The sequence below is a fragment of the Sceloporus undulatus genome, chromosome 1 (genome assembly GCF_019175285.1).
Source record: "Sceloporus undulatus isolate JIND9_A2432 ecotype Alabama chromosome 1, SceUnd_v1.1, whole genome shotgun sequence".
NCBI lineage: Eukaryota > Metazoa > Chordata > Lepidosauria > Squamata > Phrynosomatidae > Sceloporus > Sceloporus undulatus.
Window position 1 is genome coordinate 355,330,103 of NC_056522.1, and position 26,660 is coordinate 355,356,762.

Here is a 26,660-nt window from a genome sequence, read left to right on the forward strand (position 1 = left end):
AAATAAGTTTTCTAATAGCTGCCTCATTCTACCTAGGCTAGGCCAAGTCCTGTAAACTACTCCATTCCATTACCGTAAGAGGTAGTTGATGATTTCATTTGATTTGGTCTCTGATCTAGACTTTCCAGAAACTATAGATTTCTTCATAAATTTGTATTTCATCTTGAGATTAAAAACAAACAAACAAACAAAAAACCCCCACAAAAATGAAAGTGGAAGAAACCAAAATATTGTATTTTTCCATCTAAACAGAATTCAAAGGCCTAGACATGTTAATCTGGAAAATCAGTATGTAAAGGGATCTTATAGCACCTAATTGAAAGAGCAGGTACCATGAGCTATTGTAGACTTGAGCCTACCTCCTCAAAACATGTATCTGAGGAAGTAGGCTCAAGATCACGAAAGCTCATGCTACCAGATTCTTTCTTTCAGTTAGTTTCAAAGGTGCTACAGATTTCTTTGCCTTCTGTCAAAGCAGAGTACTTTCTTTTGAGTGTTTCGCTTTGGGGACAGCTGTAGGTACTGAATTTCGCTTATGCACTGAGAATTTTGTCTGGTTCATTTCTGGTAAGAACATCTCAACAATAAAGATTCTTCATACATTCATCAGAAAGAATTTGAGATCTTGAAGGGAAATATGAATGTTGGAAATAGTGAAATGAAAGATTTGTCTATTCCTACTTGACACGATCAAAGAGCATTTGGGAGAAGGAAAGGCAATTTAGGAATATCCCATTAGGAGGTTTAAAAAAGTCATTTCTAGGTCACTTCCTGTTGTTAAAAAAAAGGTTTCTATTGGGCCTAAAACATCCCAGGGTAAGCCAAAACCATGATTAAAATATCCTCCATGCCCCCAGAGAGTTTTAATGGGATATTTGGTGCAAAATATTGATTTTTTTCTATAGGAAGGGCGTAACCCTCCACGATCTCTTGGAGTGCCCTAGCCCGCAACAGTAACTGCCCCGGCCATGGAAGAAGGGTGGGCAAACTGTGGTGCTCCAGATGTTTAGCTGAATTACAAACGACATCAACCCTAGCCAGGTGGGGAGATGCAGTCCAACGTCTGGAAAATTTCAAGTTCTCCCAACCGCTGAACAAACACTGCTTGTTCCTTCATGACAGATGGTAAATTCAGTTTTTGGAAACTCTTCCAGAAGGATTGAAATTATTTTCTGTGCCCATAAACCTTTCTGATCTCCATTTCTTCAGCAGCCCCTAGCTAGAATTGTAAGCTACTGAAAAATCATGACTCAAATGCTTTTCTCACCCAGGCTTGGTTTGGATCATCTGTAGAGTGAGTGACAAAACCCAGTGCTGGCACACTGTCCGGAAATGATATCTTCTTGCCCACATCTAGTGTTGTTCTGTCTGGATGGACTTTCTGCAGGAGTCTAATATGGTCAAAATTAGAGAGGAAGATAAAAATTGGGCTTCTGAACAAAGCGCATACAACATTTGTAAATACACAGCCTCTGTACTTTGGTTCTAAGAAACCAAACAGATACAAGCAAAATAAAACAAAACAAAACAAAATCCTGAATTAAAAATGTGGAATGAGTTATAAATGCTACCAATAAAAATGCAGAGTTTTAGCAAAAGAACAGAAGAAAAGCCCTGTTGGACCGGACCAAAGGTCTACCCAATCCAGCATTCTGTGGTGAACTATATGCCTAGAGGAGGTCCACACGAGGCCAAGTGTTTTCTCCAGCTGTTGTTCCCAGGCAACTGGTGTTCATACGGTCTCAGAACCTGGAGGGAATATATGGCAGTCATGACTACTACAGTGGGTCTTCAGTATCTGCAGTATCATAAGGATGGTTTTTTTGGTCATGTTTTTTGCTCTCCCAGGCCACTTTAGACCCAGGAAAGGTCTTTTTTTGTAAGTGAGAGAAGTCACTTTTGTTCACTACATTTTAGAAAAAGCTTCATCCTGGGCCTAAAATGGTCCAGAGGGGCAAAATGTGGCAAAAGGCATTTGGGAACATTTTTCTTACCCTTGGGGGCACAAAAATGGCTCTGTGAATTGAATACAACCTGTGGGTCACACTTTGCTGATGCCAGCACTAAGGAAGGTTATGAATTTGGGGGTTGTTAAGCTTTAAAAAAGGCAAACAAGGGGAGACATGACAGAGATGTATAAAATAATGCACAATGTGGAAAAAGTAGGAAGACATTTTTCTCCCCCTCTCATAGGACTATAACCTAGAGTCATCCAGTGATGCTAAATGATGGAAGGCTCTGGAGAGATAAAAGGAAGTAATAATTCTTCACACAGCACAGATTACTGAACATGCTGCCACAAGATGCACTTATATCTGCAAACTTAGATGGTTTTAACTGGCTTTAAATTCATGGAGGATGCAGCCATCAGTGACTACTAGTCAAGATGGAAATGATCTCCAGCATCACAGGCGGAGTGCCTCCATATATGGGTTGCCAGAAGGCATGAGAAACTGGAGGTCATGCTCATTTCCAACTGATGGGATTCTTATTTGCAACCATGTGCTCATGTGTGAACAGTGTCTGAACAGATAGCCTTTGGTCTGATTCAACATGGCTTTTCTTACCCTTTCTTGGTCCTGATATTCAAAATAATAAAATAATACTGAAAATAATTCCAAACTCAGTAATGCAGAATCTGGTATGAATTCCATCCTCCACAAGTTCCTTTAACACAGATGACACTCATTCAACAGGTGGTACTTTGACAATTAATTCAGGCCTCTGGTGCCACTTTGGAAACTCATGCACAGGGAAAATGAGAGGATTTTTTTGGGGGGAGGCAGTATCTATTACGACATGAGAATTACCAGTTGAAACCTTTGCCTCATCTCATGGTTAGGCCAACTCCAATGAGGGTTGAGTTTTCCAAGCCACTGAAGCACAATATTCCAACCAACTGGCCACTGTGCTGGACTGGATAGTCTTTAGTCTGCTTCAACCCAGCTTCTCTTATATAATGGGACCTTGGTTTTCACTGGCATTTGGTTCCAGGATCCCTTGTGGGTACCAAAATCTGTAGATGCTCAGGTCCCATTAAAGACAACCTCATGGCAAAATAGAACGTTATACAGGGTGGCAAAATCAAGATTTGCTTTTGGAAATTTATGTATATACTCTAGTTAGGAACTGAACTGGATTTACCACTTAAGAAGACCAACAATCTGCTCTGCTGTCTACCAGGAAGCTGCCCTACTGTCCTTTAGGAAGACCTCCTCAGCTGAGGGAGTGCCTGCCCCAAACCACTGGGACTCAGCTGCAGACACACGAAGACATGGCAAAGAGTGGCAAGCTTAAAAATGCTGCCCTGCTGTTCACCTTGCCCTTTTTCAGCTGGGCTACAGCTGGGCTTCGTATCTGGCCAGGAGGTGGGCAGAGAAGCACCAAGGTCTCCTATCCACATCTTCTCCCCCCTCCTACACATCCAGCCAGTTTTACATCAGTAGATGGAGGAGAGCGGTAGAGGACTCTAATGCCAGCTCCAATGTCCCTAGAACACCTGAGTTTTATTATTTCAGATATGTAATTGATATTTGATAACTGACTGTTGTTTTGTTGCCAGGGGAGAGTTGGGGATGGTTGTTAGATTATTATGCAATGCTATTACTATTATTCTGCCATGTTATGCATTTCTTTTTGTATTTTGCATTCTTCATGATGTAATTTGGATTTTTTTTGTGTTATTAATCTATTGTTATATTATTGTGCTGTAATTGGGGGGTATATATTTGTATTTTTGTTGCCTGTACTTGTAATCCACCTTCATTCCTCAAGGAAAAGGCGGAATATAAATAAATTGTATCATTATTATTATTATTATTATTATTATTATTATTATTATTTCATTACATCCTGTGTATTTATTAACCTTCAGCCATTCTGTGTGGCAAGGCAATCTGCTAAAGCTATTTGCTTGCACTAGAACCAAAATAAATGAAAGAAATTTACTCTGAAAGGAATCCACTTCAAATTTCATTTGAATTTGAGAATGGTGGAAACACAACCTAATAATAAAAATAATAACCTTGTATTGAAAGTCTTGGAATTCTGAACTCAGCATTCCAGAAGCTGGCATGAGTTCCATCCTGCTCAAGTCCTTTTAAACAAAGATGGTACCCATTTATTGGATTCTTACATACTAATTTTAGGATCCTGAAGTTTTGCATATAGGGAGAGAGGAGAGGGTCAGGCTCTATTGCTCCCCCAGGATTACCAGCGGAGGTGGGGACTTTTGCCTCCTTTCATGGTTGGGCCTACTCCAATGAGATTTCTTTGAGTTTTCCAAACCACTGAAGTACCATATTACAAGTCATACTCTGTAACACTAGTTCAGCAGCATAATGAGACAAAAAGGGCTGTAAAAGATACTGTGACAAGTTCCTGCCTGCAGATTTTCCCTGGATCTGGTCTTGCCATTTAAGGATCTTTCTTTAAATGGATTGTTGCTTTGAGGAGATTATTCTAACAGAGTTTGTAGCTGTGATTAGGAAATGGCTGCAACTCACAGCTGATTTCTTGATTGATGAAGAAACCTGACAAGTTTGGGTAGTAAAGATAATTCCCCCATCCTATTATTTTATTTGGAAAACAGCTTGATAGTTCAGAAGGATGAAAGTTTGGGCAAGAGAGAAACTGCCAGGAAAGTAAGTGAGGAAAGAACGCAAAAGTTTTAATTCTCACTACCTTCCAGAGATGAGATATTATTCACCCTCTTTTGCTACAGTGGCAGCTTAAGAGAGAAAGGCTCAGAAATAATGGTTAACACCATATGGAGAAATCCTAGAGGTGAAGGGGGAAAAAGTGGGGAAAGGCTGATCATTCTCTGCTTTGTGAGAATGAAAATATATCTCCACTTGGAGGGGGAAAGACAGAGGATTTCTTTCAGACCTCTTTAATGCTGAAGAGAAAGAAAGCTGCAGGATACTTTATTACTGGGATGTCTATAAACTGTTTTCTGCATTAAAAATATAAAATGCCTCATTTTATAGTTTGCTTTGAGCAACTGTTTTAAAAAGGAATCCCAGTTTTATACACAGGCTGTATCACCAGGTGGGAGTGGACAGTAAGGTTGTCAGGCCATAAACTGGAAAAACTGCATGTACCTTTCAAGATTCTGAAGAATGGGAGGCTTTTTAGGGACATACTTTGCTCCTTTTGCTCATTACACTTTCCCCAAAGTAATTCACTGTCATTACTCATCATGATATTTAAAAAGTAACCTGTTATATTACTTGATATGTACATTATTTGATACTGCTTTATTTTTCATTGTTTTTGCAGTGTGTGTGTGTGTGAGAGAGAGAGAGAGAGAGCGAGAGAGAGATAGTTCTCCAGATTGATAAAAAACTGTGTTAGCTCTTAAAACAGTTTTTTTAATTATTTTATATTTTAATGTTGTTTACTGTTTTTAAATTGTATTGTTATAAATTGTTTGCTGCCTTGAGAGAAAGGCCAGATAAAAGAAAACAACAACAACAACAACAACAACAACAACAAAAACTAGCATAGAAGCAACTAGCTGTTGCTGCTTCCAGGCCTTTAGAGACAGCAATAATACACATGGCTGTTCTCAACATGTTTTGCCTCTGTTCCTCCATCTGCCTTCTGCTGCAGGGCAAAAATGGAACAAGGTGTGATATGAAGCTGCATAACTCATTTACCTTAACATCATGTCTTCAAGAGACTCAAAAGATTCCATTAGCTTCTTCACTTCTGCCTGGACATTTGCAGCCCCTTCTGAAGAAGAATTCACTGCAACTAATTCTCCTTTGGCCTCAATAAGTTGTAATTGGTTCTCTCTATCTGGAAACTCCATTTGAAGTCTCTGAAAAGCAGAGGATGAAAACACATAGGATAGGTTCTAACGTCTGCAAATGTTTGTGAACAGATCCACAATTGTCTCTATTTGGTATTGTTATCTACAGTGAAGTGGGCAGCTCCGGTGGGTTTTTGCAGATGATACAAAACTGGGAGAGATAGCTAACATGCTGGAAGATAGGAACAGAATTCAAAAAGACATTGTAAAACTTAAATCTCTTCCAAGCTGCACTTCCAAGCATCTACTCATTGTATAGCTTATCAGCGACATCCTAAGTAAAGAAATGTTCCTCACCTCCAAATCCAAATCTCGGCTGTTGGTTTTCCACCCTTCTCTACTACCCCACCAGGATTCCAGCTTTTGTTTGGTTACTGTCAGCCACTGCTGGAGATCTGACAATCTGTCATTGAAGGTCCAGTGGTCTTGTACATGCTGCTTGCTCTGTGCTGTGATGTTCTGAAAATAAGACCAGGAAAAGATGTGAGCCACAGACAGTAAACAATAGGGAAGTCCTTTTAGGGACTGAAAGGTTCCTACATATATAAATAAAATACCACAAGCAAATTGCTATTTTAATGTTAGGGACAAACAGCAAACTTTATAGCAGAAAACCGATGTCCACTTTCTCACTTTAAAGAACAGTTTACACAAGGATGTATTGTTCATGGTCACCTCCTGCATTCATACATATATCCAAAAATGCCTTAGAACTACTGTGTACAGCTGAAGAACCACTGCCCAAAATTTCCTGTTTTATTCTCCCCACTACATTTTTCCCTTTAGTGTCAAGTCTTTTCAGACCTTAACCCACACATAAGCGAGTGTCTTTACTGATCTGTTTCTAGCTGAACATGCTTTAAATAATTGTACAGATCTCACAGATACTTCCTCAGCCTTTATGCTCCCATATGTGCCAGATGTATCCTCAACCTTTGCCAAGGCTAAGCCTGGAAGCCTACAAACACTTGCCTGAGAGAAAGTTCTATTGAATATAATAAGGCTTGAGTAGGAATAGATATGCAGAGAATCATATTGCAGTTCTCAATTCATTAATACCCTGATTGCCTCAGTCCATTTTCTACATAAGTGAAAAAAGCGATTCTGAAAAGGAGCCCAAACTAACATCTGAATCAGCCATTAACAGTAAAATAGGATCTTCTTAAAGAGTTTGGTACAGGTTGAGTCTCCCTTCTCCAAAATGCTTAGAATCGGATTTCTTTGGGATTTTGGAATATTTTGTTGTTGATGTTAACTGATGTAAAGTTGACTTTGACTGATCCCCCCCCCCCCCCCCAGATTAGACATCTCCAATACTCCCTGTCCTTAACCTCTCTGCTCAGGTCCTGCAGGCTCAGATCTTCTCAGGACTTAACTTCTCATAATGTGGCCAAAGTATTACAGCCTCAATTTGGTCATCTTGGGGCCTGAACAGACAGGCCAAAATAAAGCTGCTTCAGGTCACTTTGCAGGTATGCTGTTTAAATGATGCATGTGTCCCAAGAGGCTGGAAGCCATGCCAAATCCACGCTCCAATCCTAAGGATTAGAGTGCAGCTTTGGCACAGTTTTATTTTGGCCTGTCTGTTTGGGCCTTTGGTTCCAGGGAGTTTGGGCTTGATCTGTTCTATAACCCATTTATTTGTCTTCTTCTTGGCTGCCCACAGTATCCTCAGCAGTATTTGCTGATACATAATTTACTGATGAATAATGCAGATACATACATAATAATGCAGATACAAGAGTTATCTTGGACAGGGGACCCAAGTCTAAAACATGAAATTATGTTATATTTTGTATACACCATATACACATAGCCTGAAGGTAATTGTATACACAATATTTTTAATAAGTTTGTGTATGAAACAAAGTTTGTGCACACTGGACAATCAGAAAGCAGGTGTTACTATCTTAGTCACCATGTGGACAGTTTTAGATTTTGGCAATTCAGATTTTGGAATTCTGGAAAAGGGATATGTGTGTGTGTTGTGTCTGACCCTAACACTAAATCTCCCCAAACCTTGCATGTCTAAATCTGGCCACATGGTGGTGCTCTCTGAAAGAAATTACACAATGCAAGTGTGACATTCTCTCTTCTGGAGAATGCAGCCCAGAAAATTGTGTGTGTGTGTGTGTGTGGGGGGGGTGTCTGTAGTAATAAATAGTCATATATTTTGTGCTGTTAGGATCACTTTTGATTTCTCAGAACTAAAGAATAATTCCATTCCTCATCTGCATTTTATTCCTGTAAACAGAGCTCCCTTACTAAAACTAAACAACCACTATTAAGAGTGTATCTACACTATTACGATACAGCACTTTAACTATCATGGGTGTGCATCTTATAGAATCCTGAGATTTGTAGTTTGGAGAGGTACTCTAGTGCTCTCCCTGGAAATAGCACACCACTAGGGCTCTCTAGAAGGGTGCTTTAGTACACTACAAATCTCAGGATTTCATAACAGAGAGAGTCATGACAGTGAAAGTGGTAAACTGCTGTAACTGTGTAGTGTAGATACACGCCAAAAAGGACTTTATTGTGCTTGATGTACTCGTTCACTGCAAATGATGTCCAAACAACAAACAGAGGGAATCAAGGTATGTGGAACAGCACAAAAGACACAATATGGAAACAAGCCCATACTATAGATTCCAGACAGAAGCTCACATCCTGACTGACACCCTCTGGATTGGAGACAGTAGCAAGTTGTATGTTGAAGAAGTAGGCTCAAGGCCCTACAGAACCAGGAAGACAACTCAAGGAAAGCAAAACTGAGCCAAAAGAACTCAGCCATAGTGTGTGTATGTGTGTGTGTGTGGGGGGGGGGGGGTCAACTTCTGGAAGCAATTCTTGAGACCTAGAGCCAGCATGGTAGAGAGTCAGCATGGCATAGTGGTTTGAGTATTGGACTAGGACTCTGGAGACCTGCTGGGTATTCTTGGGCAAATCACACTCTCTGAGCCTCAGGGAAATGCAATGGCAAACCTCCTATGAACAAATTTCACCATGAAAATCCAATGATAAGATCAGAAATGACTTGAAGGTACACAACAAACCTGCATAGCATAGTGGTTTGAGTGCTTGACTAGGACTCTAAAAGGCCAGGGTCTGAACCCCTGCTCTGCCTTGGAGAAGTAACACTCCTTAACTCTCTGAGGAAGGCAATGGCAAACCCTCTCTGAACAAATATTGCCAGCCCCCACCACATGATTCCCTGCTTGGCCATGGAAACCCACTAGGTGACCTTAGGTGAGCCACATAATTTCTGTCCTAGAAAATTCCAGACTTAGGGTCACCATAAGTTGAAAGCAACTTGAAGGCACACAACAACAAACACTCACAGGACTGGAGTGCACAACCTCTCCCACACAAGCTTGGAAGGAACTAGAAGTTCACTTCTAGCTTGAGAAACCACTTCTAGTTTGTTTTTTTGAACAATCCCCAGGTTTTCTACTAGAACCAGGTAGGTTCTTCCCTGCAGCTCTGAAGCAGAATTACTGGTTAAGGAAGCAGTGGTTATAAATTTTGGATACTACCCCAGGAGAAAAGTGGGATATACAGCCAAATAAACAAACAAACATATTGAGGAGGGTGTCTATGAGCCACCTGAGGGGCACACAGTTTCCACCTCTAATTTCAAGGAGGGTGTCAGGAGCAGTTGGCACTAGAACCAAAACCACTTGGCTTTGGATTCTGCTGCCTTCTGTGGTGCACCAACTTGTTATGCTCAGTACCAGTGTCTGCTATCCTTGGGCAATTCCAAAGGTCCAAGGGCTCTGGAAGAGCTGGTTAAGATAGTTGGGACCCCAGAACAGTTCCCCAAACAGGATCCACTTTGTGCACAGGTATGCACTATTATTATGGGAATGGTGGCATCGAAATGAAATAGCACAACAGATAGCAGCACAAACATCTTCACGTGTAAAGACCTGAAACTTTGTTGAGGTGATCATCCTGACCCCATGCATTTTTACTACAGTACTCAAGTAACATGCATTAATGAAAACAGAGGTATTGAGGAAAACAGAAGCACTGATGAAAATGAAAACATAAGGAGCGTCAGGAAGCGACTGGAGAAAAAAAAAAAGGAAACAAACTGCATCCTTTTTCTTCAGCAATGAGCCCCTAACCTGTGACAGGCCTGGAGCAACTGCACCAGTTGGAATTATCAATAATTTGGCACCAGCAGAGCCCCATTATTATCTTAGCTGATCCTGAATTTTATTTTCTGGCTCAGCTTTCTGGGCAGTACTAGGCCACCAACATTTATATCTCCTACAGCTTTTAAATTTCCAAACATTATTTTACGTTAATGGTGTTTTTTGCATTTCACGTGACTATTTTTAAAATATCCACAGTAGGGTTGGGGGTGCACATGACTGCAACAAATTGGGAGTGGTTAATTCCTTCCCTCTCGCATGGTTTCCACTTTTTAAAAAAATTGAAACAATGAAGAGATTTCCTCACAATGCAAATAACAGCTGAAGGATGGAATAATCTTCATTTGAACTGCATCAGCAAGATTCTGAACCTGACTTGTGTCTCCCATGCCCTGCTATTATGGTCTTCTTTTCTTAGGACTCTTGGATACCAGGTCTGAAATCCCTACTCGACTATGGAAATCCATTAGGCAAGTCACATTTTCTCAGCTTCTCACCATAAAATCCCATGATAATATCAGAAATGTTTAAATGCCTTGCCTTCTAGTGAAAGACAGACAAAGCCACTGTGAACACTGCTTAAATACGTACATAAGTATGTATATGTTCTTTCAACTTGTCTGTCAACTTATGGCAACCTCATGAATTTCATATGGTTTTCTTAAGCAAGGAATACTCAGGCGTTTTGTCAGTTCCTCCCTCTATAGCCTACAGCACCAGGTATTTGTTGGTGGATTCTCATCCAAGTACTAATTAGGGCCAACCCTGCTTAGCTGGTGCCTTTAGGGTACTCAGGCCCTAAATATATACATGCCTAAATACACAAACACCCTATGCCTGTTTGAACATCTTAATCAAAGTCTGATTTACCTCCAGAGACCGCTTCAGGAATTGATGCTCAGAAGAAAGGAGCTTCATTTTATGCTTCTGTGCTGGATCTGGCTGAACATATTTCTCCAGTTCTTCCATTTGGACAGCGCACTCTGCTAAATCTCCATGGATGGTCTGCAGAAGATATTTATTTTCCTTTTATATTCATTATAAACTATACAGATACTCTCATATTATTAAATAGTATTAATAAATACTCTAATATTATAAAACAGTTTTTTATTCTCTCTTTCTAACAAAGAATGGCATTCAAAGCTGGCTAAACAATGGAAAAACTAGGTTAGATATATATCATTGAAACAAAAAATAAAAATTAGAATGCAATTAAAACTAATCTGTATAACAAAGAAGAGCATCCTCCCCCTCCCTTCAATGGCTGCTTTTACATTAACCCAGTTTGCATAGGAATTCCACAGCATGGCAGCAGCTACCAAGAAACTCCTAACATATCCTAAAAGATACACAGCAAGATGATGCCTAAGCAACCAATATATGCTAAGCCATCAAAGAAACACTGTGAAAGCTCATTGCATCCAAAGCATTCAAAGAAGTTATATGACACTGCTGTACAGCTGGGGTGGGCACAGCACACACACAGCCCTTGGGACCTCTGAATGCAGGCCATGGCGCTCTCTCTCTCTCTCTCTCTCACACACACACACACACACACACACACACACACACACCAGCTCCTCAAAGTTTCCAGAGCTCCCATTCCATTTTTTAAAATTCTGGTGTGACTTTGGGGAGATTTTTTGCCCACCTCAAACACCCCAAACCTCAGTAAATTACCAAATAAGGCAGCAGTTTACTCCCCTAACATCCTGTGGACCCCTAAATATGCCCAAAACTGGCAAAAAGGGGGGAAAAGACAAAATGGCAGCTGGAAGGGATGTGGCTTAGCAGTTAAGATGCTGACTCTGACAACTGCAAGACTGACAGACTGGCAGCTTTGATACCCAAGCACTACATGATGGAGTGAACTCCCATCACTATTCCCAGCTTCTGCCAACCTAGTAGTTTGAAAGCATGTAAAAGTGCAAGTAGATAAACAGATACCACTTCGGTGGGAAGGTAATAAGTGTTCTGTGCAGGCATGCTGGCCACATGACTATGGAGTAGACTTTGGCAAAACTGACTCTTCCACTTAGTAATGGACATGAGCATCACCCCCTACAGTCAGACACGACTAGACAATCATGTCAAAGGGGAAATCTTTACCTTTTAGCAACACTGCATCACTTTGAGCATGCCTAAGCACTCTGCAGTTGCCCAGGGAAGAAAAAATGGTCCCTGCTCTATTTGCAGTTGCCCACCCCATTGAGCTGTGAGGGCAGAACATGTGCGATATGGTGGATCCATGATACTGGCCTGACTCCCGTCAAATACTCCAACACAGAGCTTGGGGGGAAAAATAGTTTTTTTGGATTTGGGCTTTGAAAATCTCCTGGCCAGTAGTTACATTGGCTGGAAGATTCTGGAGATCAAAAACAACAACAACAAAGAACAAGTAAGTTTTCCAAGCTCTGCTCCCATTTTCACACTGCCAGGGCTCCTTTACAGCTTGTCTACACAGGAGAAAAACAGGGCATTCATCTTGAAGTTGGTACTGCCAGTGTCCACAATATACAGCTACTTCTGGGGGAGAATGTGTGGTTTTAAGCCCTTAGCATGATTTGGCTCTGAAGTAAGTAAAGTTGGAGAAAACCCTGGGGTTTCCAGGAAACCCTGTAATGCTTCCAGTTCTTTTGGCCATATGGATAGCTGGATCTGGTTCGGCTGATCCAATTATTTACATGCCAAGAACCACTTTGCAAGGAAGGGGATATATCCCCTCCAGAGTTACCAGCAATACTTCTTCACCAGCCAAGCAGCTCTTTGTGAGTTCTTGCCCAGTGCATCACTGCTTCTGCTGCAGTCATAACGTGGTGCCCATGTGATCAACAAGAACGGGGTAGAGTTTTCCTGCTCCAAGCTTGCATGGCTAAACACTTCTTGAAGATGTCACTGCCAGCAATCAGGGAAGGAGGGAGATCACATGCATGAACACCTCTTGGAGAAGTCACAGCTAGCAATCTAGGAGGTGGTGGTGATCATTCCAAACTCCTGCCCATTAAGAAGTGGTGGTGGTGGCTCTGAAAACAGGCCACTACCACTTCTTTTCAGGCAGGAGCTCCCTGTGAGAACCTGCCCAGCACCCCAGCACTTCTTGTGTAAACTAGGGATGTAAATCTTTGCTTATTTTATTATTGTATTCCAGAACAAGGAAGTTCAAATGATTTCACCTTGCTTGTTGAGATTATAAGAGCTTTGTGCATTTTAAAATATTTTTTCCCACACTCTAGGATTTGTATCCTGAAAAATTTGTTTGCATAAAAACTTTGGCACATTACAGACCGTCCAAAACGGGCGGTCTCGCGCCGCTGCCAGTTGCTGCGTCCGGGAACCGCAGCAGCCAAACCGCGCGGTTCCTGGGCGCAGCAACAAAGAAGCGCCAAAATGGCGCCCTGGAAGAAGTGCTGCAAGGCACAAGGCACGCACTTGTGGCACCACTTCCAGTGCGCGACGTCCGGATGCTGCGCGTCCGCGACGTCAAAATGGCGGTGCCCATCTGTATGCCCCTCGCGTGTAATGGTGGCACCCCATAGGGCCCATCCGGAACGCGCCTTTGTTTGCAAAAATTTAAATTCCTGAATTATAAAAACTCTTCCTCTTGGACAATGTGAAAATTTGTAAGTCTTTTGTTTGCATGCCTACTGTAGACACAGCATGAAATGGCCTTCTTCTATTTGTGAATGGCTGCTGTTTACCTGTAGCCTTTGTAATCGAGCTTCTTTAGCTGCTAGATCAGGCAAAGGTTCCTTCTCTGCATCTACCTTGGTTCTGACAGCAGCCAACCTCTTTTGCAACAATCCAAAATCTGCATCAAAGTCTTTATGCTGAGACAGTAAAGCCTGTCAAAGAGAGAAAAAGAAAGACACTGCATGTAAAAGGTAGACACTGCAAAGAGACGCTGCATTCCATGCTAGTCCCATCTATATAACTGCCTTACTCTGCCAAACTCAATACCCAGAACTCTTTGTTGTTATTAAAGACCCAAATGACTTAAAGATTCTCAAAATCTAGAAATAATCTGTCAATTTGAGGGCTGTTTTTAAAGCCACTCACCTGCAATCTGCTTTTCCTCTGAAGGAGATCTTTGTATAGTTGTTCTGCTTCCTTTGTAGCATCAGTTGCTTCTGCCAAAAGTGATTTTTCTTTGTCTTTCTCAAAAATGCAGCTCAGGAAATCTTTTTTCCACTGTAACATCAGGAGTTGTTCCTTAAAGTGGGAGCACTCAGCTAGAAATTGCTATGGGGCAAACACAGACACTTGTTTTTGTTTTTTAAATGCTGCTTAACTATTTCTTTCTGCCCTTCTTGGCTCATAAATTTAAGTAATCACTGTTAACAGTTATTTGTATCTCAAAATCCATAATAAAACAGAGGAGCTGTGGTGGTGCAGTGGTTAAATGCTGGTACTGCAGCCACTCACTCACAGTCACAAAGTTGTGAACTTGATACCAACCAGGTGCACCAGGGTTGACTCAGCCTGGTATCCTTCCAAGGTCATTAAAACGAGTACCTAGTTTGTTGGTGGCAATTAGCTTACACACTGTAAAATGCTTAGGGAGTGCTTAAGTGCACTGATAAGTGGTATAGAAATGTACTTGCTATTGCTATAAAATGTATCCACAGCAATGTATAGAATCAGCATGCAAAAAAGAAAACCCTTTTCCAACATCTTTAAAAATAGCAAGAGGAAATTTGATGGAGAACTCGCCCACCGTAGTACTTTCACCATAAAGGTCCTGTCAATACTGCTTTCCAGATGACTCCTTGATAATGATGGGCCACAGAAAAAACAACCAGATGCTAATCTCAGAGTTTGGATAGGTATACATGAACACTGGTGCTCCTTCAGTTAAAAGTGGTCCTAGGCTGTTGTTCAGTGCTTTAAATCACCTAGACTGCATCTGCACTGCAGAAATAATCCAGTTTGACACCACTTTAACTGCAGTGAAAAGGTCATACAGGTAGATAAGCTGGTTTAGGAGACAGTCTCCTTACCACCATTTACCTTCTCTGGCATATGTGGCTACTATGAAATATTGGAGGTATTCTAGAGTGGATATACTGTTCAGATGCATCCTACAGAACATACCAGAAACCTTCACAGCTTGAAGATGTGATGGGATAGGCCCCAAAAAGTTCTAGTGCAAACATGTTAGTGTGAAAAAACTATCTGAAAATAACATTGAAAGTTATCTTATCTCAAGGCATGGTATAATCCAGGGGTCGGCAACCCCCGGCCTGCGGGCCACATCCGGCCCAGTGAGGCCTTGGGACCGGCCCGAGCCCGGTCCTGCCGCCGATTGCCAAAGGCTCCGCGCTGGCGGCAATCGGCGGCAGGACCGGGTCTCTCGCGCGGGGCCTTTGGCCTCTCACGTGAGAGGTCAAAGGCCCCATGCCATCACATGAGAGGTCAAAGGCCTTGCGTGAGGGCGCGGGGCCTTTGGCCTCTCGCGCAAGCGGCCCTCAGGCGGCGGACAGGCAGGGCCAAGGAGCCCTGCTTCAGCGAGGCTCCTTCGCCCTGCCTGTTCCCCTCTGAGCAAGGAAGGAAAGGGGCGGAGGTCCTCCTCCTCCTTCGAACGAGGAAGAGGAGGAGGAAGGAGGAGGAGGGAGGAAAGAAGGAAGGAAGGAGGAGGAGGAGGAGGAGGAAGAAGAGTAGCAGGAGGAGGAGGAGGATTTCCATTCCATTTCTACAGGTCTGCTTTGTTTTAACAATGATAGTGGTGATGATGATGATGACGATATCAGTCAGTTTCTGAGACATGCACTCACTCTTTCTGAAGGTGAGAGAGTGTGACTTTCCAAAGTGCATTTCTGTGTATTTTCGGTGCTTTAAATGCTAAAAGGTCTGCTTTAACAATGATAGTGATGATGATGATGGTGATTGATATCAACCAGCTTCTGAGGCCCAAATGTCCTCCATTTTGATCATGCCTAACAAACATGCATTTATATTAACTTTTTTTAAAAAGCATCATTTTCCCCCGCATGTCCTCCATTTTAAAAATGTGTCCTACATTTTAAAATGTCCTATGTTATTTAATTATTTAATTATTTATTTTTTGCTCCCCCCCCCAGTTGTCTGAGGGACAGCAACCCAGCCCCCGGCTCAAAAAGGTTGCCTACCCCTGGTATAATCCATTTTAATCATTAGGAATGCAATTCTTCATTTTGTTCTCAAAGGAAGCATCAAGTAATTTTAGCAATTTTCTTCCCACTGCAAGACAGTCTTTGAAAACTCCAGGTTTTGGTAGGCTATTTACAGTTTGGGACTTATTCTTCACAAAATGTGCATGTGCTTTTTTGTGCAGAAAACATTTTCTGCACAGGCAGGAGCATTTTCTGTGCAAAAGTATTTTCTACACAGAAAATGCTGTGTGATTTCCATGTGTGGTTTTTGAACACAATGAGTCTCAAACTGTGAAGCTTCTGATCAGTGCAGAATTATCTTTACCAGGGTTACCTAACACATAAGAAATGTGTTTTCCAACCATTTAAAAAATATTTTCAAATATTCTGTATATCTGTGAAAGCAATAAATTGGCTTTAAAAAGTAATTGCCTTTGAGTCAAAATATTTTCTGATCAGATTTCTCTTGTTACATGTGTGGTTGTGAAGGTTCCTTTACTAATATATATATATATAGAGTGCCAAGAAACCATCATTTTTTCCACAACTTTGCTAATTTGTGAATATATCTCAATTTAGTTCTTTCTCTTTCTAACTTATAATTTAAGAGTAACCTCTAAAATTCTTGCTTTTTAATTTCTAACATCCTAGAGAATACAGTGGTACCTCGGGATACGAAATGCGCGGGTTACGAAATTTCCGGGTTACGAAAAAAACCCATTGAAAAAAACTGTTCCGGGTTACGAAGGTTATTTCGGGTTACGAAAAATTTTTTGGTGCTTTTCGGCGCTTTTTCGCACGAAATCGCGGCTTTTCCCCATTAGCGCCTATGGCATTTCGGCTTGCGAATGCTTTTCGGGTTACGAAAGCGGCGGCAGAACGAATTAATTTCGTAACCCGAGGGAGCACTGTACCTCTAAATTGGAGCTGGGTTAGGGTATACCCTTGCATATGTTTAAATTTTAGGTTTCAAAATATTTCTAGAGCATCATTTGTCACCTCAATCTGATGCAAGAATGTATCTGTCAATGTAGGGTCTGAAATATTTGCCGTGGTATCCAGCAATCTCTGCACTGATGGTTTCCACAGGTGGAATTCCCTCAAGGGGTTTTGGAAGCGTTGTCTCAGTTCTGTTTCTGTCTCAGCACTCATTTTATATGTCTTCCCCTTCAGGCTGCAAAAACAAACAGAGAAAAACAGCAACAATATTTGAATTCTTGGAACAGTGGGGAGTCTTGATTCTCTATTTCACTTGAAGGACAAATGTCCTGCCTGTTTCTTTCACTCTCTTAACACAATGACACTTAGTCTCTGACTCACATGTATTCCATCTTTTTGCTTTGATGCAGCTGCTGTCTCTGTCAGTCAAAGGATCCACTAAACCTTTACAAAATATATATCAAGATTCACATTCCTTTCCACTGCACCTGCTGAAGAGAATTACCAAAAGCTGCTCTTATGACTGAGATTCCCAACAATCTCATAAGCCAGTGGTTCCCAACCTTTTCTATGACCCACACTGCTAGTTTGATTAATGTTTGCACATCTTGTAAAAGTAATATCACATTTGAAGATGAAAAAGTCTAATTTCTAATTTTCAAACCATAAATTGAACCATATATAACACTGCAGGTGAGCATGTTGAACTTAAAAAAATAAACTTTTAACTCAGTGCACAAAATGCAAATCTAAATTGTGCAATTAGCTTATGATTTATTCAGGAAAAATTGTAAATAGTAAAATCAACCCCAATGTGAACATAAAATTCAATCAATGACTCTTTGGCCTGTTACAGACTGCCAAAATAAAGCTGCTTCGGGTCTCTTTGGAGGTATGCTGTTTAAATGATGCATGGGTCCTAAGAGTCTGGAGGTTGCGCCAAAGCCACACTCCATTTCTAAGCACTGGAGTGCAGCTTTGGTGCAGCTTCCGGATTCTTAGGATGCATGCATCATTTAAACAGCATATCTCCAAAGAGACCCGAAGCAGCTTTATTTTGGCAGTCTGTAACAGGCCTTAGCTTTTGCTTCTCACTCATGATTTTCTCTAAATGTAGAACCTTCTTGCTGCCTGTGATCCGCAGGTCTGCTTGTCTTGACTGTCAACAGAGGACTGAATCCAGATTCACACAGGTATTTTTGTTGCACCTCCTGAAATTCCATCTCACATCCCTGGGGATGCAGGCACCCCAGATTGGAAATCCCTGTCATAAACTATAAGCATCAGCTATAAAATCACCAGGCACAGGGAGTGGGCACTAGCGTACAATCAAGCAAAAGCTTATCACAGTTAAATGGCATGGAATGGGAAGGCATTACCATGCCACATGACTGTTTGCTTCCACCAAAAGTTTCCCCATCCCTATAAGTCAAAGACTACAGTAAGTGTCTTCATGTTAAAAGAATAAATGAGTAAAAGGAACAGGCAGGCCATTTGTCCTTCAAGTGAAACAGAGAAGCAAGACTTCCCACCGTTCCAAGAATTCCTAGTAGGAACATAATTATAGAGCCCTGGTGGAACAATGGTTAAATGCTGTACTGCAGCCACAATGTTGTGAGTTCAATCCCAGAGGTCCAAGGTTGACTCAGCTTTCCATCTTTTCATAGCTTAGTAAAATGAATAAACAACTTGTTGGGGGCAATTGGCTTACAGATTGTAAATTTCTCAGAGAGTGCCGAGTTCACGATTAAGCAGTTTAGAAATGTAAATGCTATTGCTATAATCCTCTAAAAATACTCTTAGCCAACACCCTTTCTGCTGTTTTGGGATGTTCCTAGATGATGCTTTTAGTCTGCAAACACCCTGTTTCAGACACTGAATTTTTTTTGGCAAGAAGGGAAGGGGGGAAAAGACCCTGTTTATTCCCACAGACATCTGAAAAAGATCATTTTTTTCAAGGTCAAACAACATGACATGTTGCATTAAACACTTACTGTGGAGCTTAAGATCTTCGTAAACTCTAGGTGTGGAAACAGTTCAATCAACTTCCTACATACCACAGTCACAAACCTGTTCAGTACATTGAATATACACACTAAAAATGTGTATATTAATTTGCTTACATGTGGTCGATGTAGGGATGCCAGGTAAAATAAGGGACAGGACTCCTGTCTCTTTAACAATTGTATAGGGGAAAGAATGTCAGCATCCCAGTTTCAGATGTGTGTCGTGCGGGGGGAGATAAAAAAGTAATTCCCTTCATATATTTTTTTATAATCACTTCTAATATCCTTATGGTTAGAAAATGGTGAGAGGGGAGAGACACATTGGCAGTAATGGAGTACCTTTCTTTCTTTAACCCCAGTGTCTGAGGAGTAGATGGGAATAATTTTTCAGTAAAGCCAAATGGGCAGGTTTTAGGCAGAGTGAACCTGTGGTAGGTCTGGAGAACATATTTTTGCTTCCAGCACTATGAATATAAGAATACTCACAAATGTTATCATACTTAACACAATGAGATACTTGGTCAGGAAAATGGTAAACTGTGGTAAGATATTTGCATTACGGGACATTTTTTGTTGCAAGAATTAGTTTGAATAACTATATTGTGCCTGTGGGGTGGTGGCCTTACTTTCTTTTACAGAAAGACATAACTGTATTTCATGCAAAATACAATCTTTTCTGCTTCAAGGTCAAACTCAAATTTTTTTTATACAACATCAAATTGTTCTCCCCCCCCCCCCCCCCAACTGCTTCCCCTCCCCCCCCCTCTCTCTCTCTCTTACAAAGAAATCCTAAGTGTTAAAAACCATAAAAATGTGATCTTATTCAGTGTGGAAAATTTTTCCACATGACAATAAAATAAGGGAATTACCATCCCTATATAATACACACCAAATGGCAATTTGCAAAAATTAGAAAACAAAATAAATAAAACTAGAAGCATCTGGAAGTCCATTTTTTTTCTCACAAGTGTGTGTGTGTGTGTGTGTGTGTGTGTGTGTAGAGTCACTGGGTGGTCCAGAGATTGCAAGACTGCCTTGGAGGCTGCAGAGAATCCAGAGGATACATGTTGCCAACCCCGCTTTAAACCTCCTCTCCCATACACCAGACTTGCTCTGGGTTGGGGCAACGCACACTTTTAATAGAAATCAAAAAGAAGGCTGCTGTCTGCTTAATTTGTCTCTCACTTGCTGGCTGCTCTAATCTGCTTCTCTCACTGCTGCACAGTTCCTGTTCTCAATCCCATCCAGACAGAATCAGGCTTGCAGTAGCTGCCAAAATGAAAGGACCTTTTAAGAAATCACTTCTGGACTTTTGTTTGCTTGTTTGCTAACCACAACAATATTACCTATTCATTCATTCATTTATTCTATTCATTTCTATTTTGATATCGCTTTCACATATTCCAAACCCCTTCATTTTTTCAGCTCCTTTTAAATTATCTCAGGTTTAATTTCCTTTTTCATCCTCTGCTTACTTCAGTTACTGCAAATTGGGTTCAAAATGTAAAACTAGTTTGCACTCAATATATTCAGGAGGTGGGAGAGGAGAGGGGGGCAGAATCTTACTCTTCCCAGTAGGTTCTGGCAAAAACAAACACTCTCTCCTAAATTGTGTGTTCGTCCTCATGAATAATTTCTGCCAACGTGACCACAGTCTGATGTTACTTGGTTACCTGTGTCCTGGTTTTCATCTGTGAAATGTTGGGGGTGGAGTAAGACATCTAGTAATATCTTGATAGAGAGGAAAGATGCTAGAGCAAATATAATCTCACTCAACAAAAAACAGCAGGATTCTCATTTCACCACTTATAAAATCAGGGCAGTTTGTGCTTAAATTAGGGAGAAATGCAGGCCCTGAGATTCCTACTTTTGCTCTTCCTTTTGCTGCTTCCAAGATCTACAGTTACCACCCTTCCCCACAAAGAAACTAGGCTTCTGGAGGGACAATCTGGCAACAATTTGTCATATTCATTTCTGCACATGTTCAAAATTTCTATTACTTGCTACTCTGCATTGGAAAGAATCCCAGACTTGCTTCCTAACATCTGAACAGCTGGATCTCCTATAATGATCCATCTGAGAGACACAAACCTCTTTCAGCTTGCTGTCGGGTTCTGCGCTTGACGCAAGAAAACCATTTTTTCAGATGCAGTAAACACTTGACAATCCTTTCCTCAAATCTGAAAGAAGTTTCGGCTTTATGCTTGTCACTTCCTGATTCCAGTTAGCCTGGAAGTGGAAACCCTTTGCCAAACCTCACAAAAGGGTGTGTGTGTGTGTGTGTGTGTGTGTGTGTGGAGGGGAAAAACTGGTAGGCTGCATTTGCTGTCTATCCCAACTGAATTTAAGGAGGAAACAGGAGGTTGTTCATTAGGAGGAGGGAGAATAGACCTAACCAGAAAACTATGAAGGGAATGAAAGCAGCAAAACAAACTCAGAAACAGACAGCGTAAAGGCAAGTTGTAATTCATGATTACATGCATAAGACTTGGCTCCAAGAATGAAAATAAGAGCTGGCAACAAGTAACAGAATGTTTAAAATAAGACAAGTAGAAAAGGGCAGCTCTGCCCAAGAGCCTGGTTTTAAAGGAAGCAGCCATGCAACTGGCATGAGGGAGGAGGCAGCACAATACAATGGTTCAAGGGCAGCATGCTGCAACCAAATGAGAACTGGGGAAACATTAGGACCTGGAGCAAATGTGGTGCTCCAGGAGTCCCACTGTGGCCCCCCGAGATTTCCTAAAAAACCATGCCAGTTCTCCAGGACATCATCATTTGGATCTTTCCCTTTTTTTCTACAGGGTGTTTCCCTTCTAAAAGGCTGAAATCCCTGCCTCTCAAATCTTAAATTACTGGCATTAATATCTTCAAGCTAAAATATGCTGGTATTTTTTGGTCGAACCCAGTACCAGTTTGACATGCTTTCATCTTAACGGGTCAGTGATTCAGCAATGGACTGCAGTCTGAACTTTAAGCATGGCCTGGTGGTTGGAGTGCTGGACTGTGACTCTTAAGACCTGGGTGAGAATCCCACCTCAGCCATGAAGCCCATTGGGTGGCCTTGGGTATGTCACACACTCTCTCAGTCAAAGGCAGTGACAAACATCCTCTGAATAAATCTTGCCAAGAAAACCCCAGGATAGGGTTGCCTTAGGGTTGCCATAAGTTGGAAACCAACTTAAAGGCATACAACACACAATCCAAGGGGCTGAACCCTATTACCCAGATTCAACACCGCAGATAACTCTTTTAAAGTTCAATCCAAAATCTGAGACTGATTCATTACCTTGTTGACATGGGAACCACCTGGCTCTATGGTTCCCATCCTTTTACCATTGGCCTTGCCCATATCTGGAATGCAACCCCTGTCAATGTCCCTGAAACTGAGATCTAAAGCTGCACTGCAGAATTAATGACACCGCTTTAATCACCATGGCTCAATGATATGGAATCTGGGGATTTTTAATTTTGTGTGCTATTTAGCCTTCTATTTCAGACAGCTCTGATGCCACAATAAAATACAAATCTCACACTCCCATAGCATTGAGCCATGGTAGTTAAAGTGGTGTCAAACAGCATTATTTCTGCAGTGCAGATTAGACCTGAATTCATTCCTTGAGACAGATCAGGTTTCCCACCAATCAGAATAGTGGTCTAGGACTAGGGAAATAGAGATCCTAATACTCACAGCACCAGAATCAGCCAGTATCTTTTGGCCATTAGCATTGTGTATGTGACTCTGTGTGATCATTTGAACAAGTGAACATTTCGGAGGGGAGAAAGAGAACCATGCTATACTGTCTTCAGCTTCATGGAATAAAATAATGATAGAAATATAATTAATCAATATTCAGAGAATAGTCAAATTCTAGCTCTCCTGTTACACCACTTAAGGCAGGGTAGGGAATCTTTGCCCTTCATCTTGCAGAAGCCTAAGCATGGAAGGCAGTAAGAAATTATGGGTGCTGCAATTCAAAAAATTTGAAGGATCAAATGTTCCTCGTCCTTGCTTTAAGAACTCTTTACAGCTGTAAGATGTTAATTATCTCAAAACATTTAAGTCCACTTCATTGACTTGTTATTTTCCTGCCTGGCAGATCAGTCTTGGTCAGTCTGTTCTGTGCACTGTTTCAGTATTACCAGAGCCATCTAACCCCCTGGCACAGTTTATTTTAAACTGCTGCCCCTCCCTACCAGAGAAATACCTTTGATATTCACGTATTGCACGAATCACACTGTCAGAAAGTGGCTGCATGTCTTGTGAAAACCTGAACAACTCCTTAAGTTGAGTCTTCAGTCTTTCAACCTTTGATTCCTCTGCTGTAAGGGTTGCCCTTGTTGCCTTAAACACAAAAATATTATCATTAAATATATATATATATGTATATACTTATTTAATCAATTATCCTGGGGTATGTGCATATCGACATACCTATATACATCTGTCTTTATATCTGTCTGCCTACATATTTTTTTCTGCTGGATTTCATGCTGCATTTAGAGAAATGCAGTTTACTTGTTGTAAACTATTTTACAACTGGACTTGTCAATTCAAATTATATGAGCAGAACAGGATATGAACTTTTATCAAATGTACGTGTATTTGCATAGAATTATTATGTGCTATTCCACTTCCTTGGTGCATGTGAAATTCTGGGATAGTGCTACTGGGTTTTAATGTTTGGTCTTCTTTTGCTTTTCTGGGAATTTATACTCCATGTTTCTATGATAAAAATCAAACTCAAGGCTTACAAATAAAAGTACAAAAAGCAACAAACATTAAAAAAAAACCAGCAATACAAGCTAACAAAGAGCAGGAAAAGCAGCAATGAAAAATATAAGAGTAACAGCAAAGTAGAATTTTTTTAAACCCCCCCCCCCCCCACACACACACACATTAGGTAATATAATTGTAAGAATCTATTTAAAAGCAGGCTGAGAAATATATTGATCAAGCTCTCTTGGGGTGCATCTAAACCATAGAAACAATGTAGTCTGACACAGCTTTAATTGACATAGCATTATTTCTACAGTGTAGATGCCCTCTTAAAAAGCAATTTTATAGTGTATGTGCCACAACAATCAATCCTCCTTTTCTGGTCTTCACCAGCCCCTTAAAAGGCAAAAAAGGGGAGTGGTAAAACATAAGATGAGCTCATTGAGAAGTGAGCATTTTCAGTGGCTACAGAATACATGTGTGTGTTTACGTGAAGGAGATGGAATAGCATGGGAAAGGGTAAGATTTGCTGGCATCCTGAACTGGAGAACTTTACTCCATAACATTATGGCCCCCATTTGTGTATGTTAGGCCTTGGTACCCACTGGGGTTTGGTTCTAGGACCCCCTGTGGATACCAAAATCTGTAGATGCTCAAGTACCATTAAATATAATGGTTAGTAAAATGGAAAAATCAACATTTGCTTTCTGGAATTTATATTTTTTAAAAATATTTTCAAGCCACGGATGGCTGAATCCATGAATGAGCAATCTGTGGATACGGAGGGACAACTGAAAATATTAAAAAACTGTATACAAAGGGATCTTGTAGCACCTTTGAGACTGAGACAAAGAAGTTGTAGCATAAGTTAATTTTATAGAATTTGTTTATTTCCTCAGATGCCCAGATTGAACTGGTGCCATTTATCACATGTCCTCTCTGGTTCCCAGACTACATACTACACACCACAAAATTTCCTCCACCATTCATATGGTCATCCACCCATCCTGGTCTTAGGCAACAGCTTCCTTCCTGTTTTTGTCTGTCAGTGACCATCAATAAAAATGAACTTGTTGCCTCACCACCACACATACCCACAAGTTTTGCATTTCCATGGCTATTCACACTGTCTGATTAAAAATGTCCTTTCTGGATAGCAATTCACTCCATGCATCTCAGGAAGCAGACCAAGTCTATGAAAGCTTAAGTGACAACATCTTTCTCACAGAGATGAAACAGATGCACAAAATAAAGCAGTTTCCAGTCGCTTTCAAAGCAGAACCTGCACTAAAGCTGTGCTCCAGGGCTAAAAACTGGAGCAAAAAGACGTGAGAGAAGCTGTGGCAAAGCAAAGAAATGAAAGTGCGACAACTCCAATGGATGTAATTACAACATACACAAACCAGACAGTCCAATGGGGGGGGGGGGGGGGGCAGTAGGTGTAAGGGAATGAAGGGGCTATGTATGGAGGCCTCCATGATTGTGCTTTGCTAATGTATCATTTGCACATTGATACCCTGTACTGGTGGAGCATCACACATGCAACTGTATGCCCAATCAAAGGAATGGCCGCGCAATGGAATGACATCTGGGTTGATGTTTAAGGTACTTGGAGGTCGCAGGTGGTGTTTTCATGTGACAGTGTGCATGCATGGTGGGGAGGAACAAAAAGAAATTACCCAGTGGCACAGCCTGACACTGCACCATGTGGTTGAGCCATGCATATTGGGCCTGCCTTGGGAGGGGGCTGTGTGGGCAGCAGGATTTGACCTGCTTTTGGAAAAAGCAGGATTAAGACACTTTTTCCTGCCTGTCCATTCTGGCCCACAGAAGTACAAATAAGGTGCTACAAGATCCCTTTGCATACTGATGTTCCAGATTAAAATGGATATGTCTCTGAATTCTATAAAAATTCTGAATGTTTCTCTCTATCTTTACTCTAAAATACTGAAACCAAGGCATAAACCTGAAACCTGGTGGGTGCACTAATGGTACCCTGATGGTGCATATCTTAAGGTTATTTTGTTTTTTTATAAAATGGTTTATGTTAAAGAACCTCTCTCTGTAGCTTGGAGTAGCAAACTGAGTGACTCAGTGACACTGATTCATGAGGCAGCATACACCCATCTCCTAAAGAGTAAAAGCAGAAAGCCTTGCAGTTTGCTCCCAAAGCTTCCTCTTTGTTTTCAGTGGGGCACGGGAGGCCCAGACTCAATACCTAACCTTTTGCACATCTTTACTGATTGTCCATATCTAACAATCTTTCTTTGCTCCCCATCTGCTATTGACACAGAAACACTTACCATGTATTTTCTCCAGAGAGCAATTAAGTCATCATCACTTCTTGCCCGGTTGTCTAGCTCAAAGGTGTTTCCTAACTTATGTAGGCTTTTACGGAACTCCTGGACATCAGCTTCCAGCAGCCTGGCTTGTGTGTGATAGGCATTTTCTGACTTAAGGCTTTGTAGTAGCCTCTCCTCTTCCTCAGAGCTCACCACTTTCAGCTTTTCGAGAGCTTTTTTCAGATCCTCCAGTTCAGCCTTCATCTTCTCTGCTCCCAGTGGGGAGGTGTTTTGCATCACATCGACAGACTGAGCTTCAAGATACCTCAGTTTCTTTTCTCCGCTCTTCACATCTTTGGCAATGCCCTGCAAGGGGAAGGGATTTAGCATGAATCAGTGGTGTCACTAGCATTGACATCTCCCAGTGCTGTAACTCGTGGTGTCACCTCCCCCCCCCCAACTGTACTATTCTCATGTCACACCATACAGAATTCTTAGTAATTTTTTCCATACTGTTACTTATAAATCATATTTGTCATATCTCATTGAATGTAATGGCAACAGTTGTGACATAAACAACTAGCAAATTTAAAATTGTATCTTTATATTA

General features: G+C 41.1%; 1 protein-coding gene across 4 annotated transcripts in view; it reads right to left on the reverse strand.

Moving 5' to 3' along the window:
- The window catches only part of SYNE3 (spectrin repeat containing nuclear envelope family member 3), a 111,420-nt gene that overhangs the window by 23,265 nt on the left and 61,495 nt on the right, over positions 1–26,660 (reverse strand). For 3 of the 4 annotated variants that reach the window (XR_006101585.1, XM_042446730.1, XM_042446729.1), the window contains exons 7-15: positions 26,072–26,416; positions 23,257–23,393; positions 17,106–17,280; positions 14,035–14,217; positions 13,677–13,820; positions 10,846–10,980; positions 6,113–6,274; positions 5,661–5,824; positions 1,268–1,391 (exon numbers count right to left, since the gene is read on the reverse strand). Coding sequence is in view for 3 of the 4 variants with exons in the window: in XM_042446730.1 (XP_042302664.1) it covers positions 1,268–1,391; positions 5,661–5,824; positions 6,113–6,274; positions 10,846–10,980; positions 13,677–13,820; positions 14,035–14,217; positions 17,106–17,280; positions 23,257–23,393; positions 26,072–26,416 (1,569 nt within the window). In the remaining variant the exon portion in view is untranslated. Of the gene's footprint in view, positions 1–1,267; positions 1,392–5,660; positions 5,825–6,112; positions 6,275–10,845; positions 10,981–12,210; positions 12,344–13,676; positions 13,821–14,034; positions 14,218–17,105; positions 17,281–23,256; positions 23,394–26,071; positions 26,417–26,660 lie in introns of those variants that run through there. The other variant, XM_042446731.1, reaches the window with a different exon arrangement.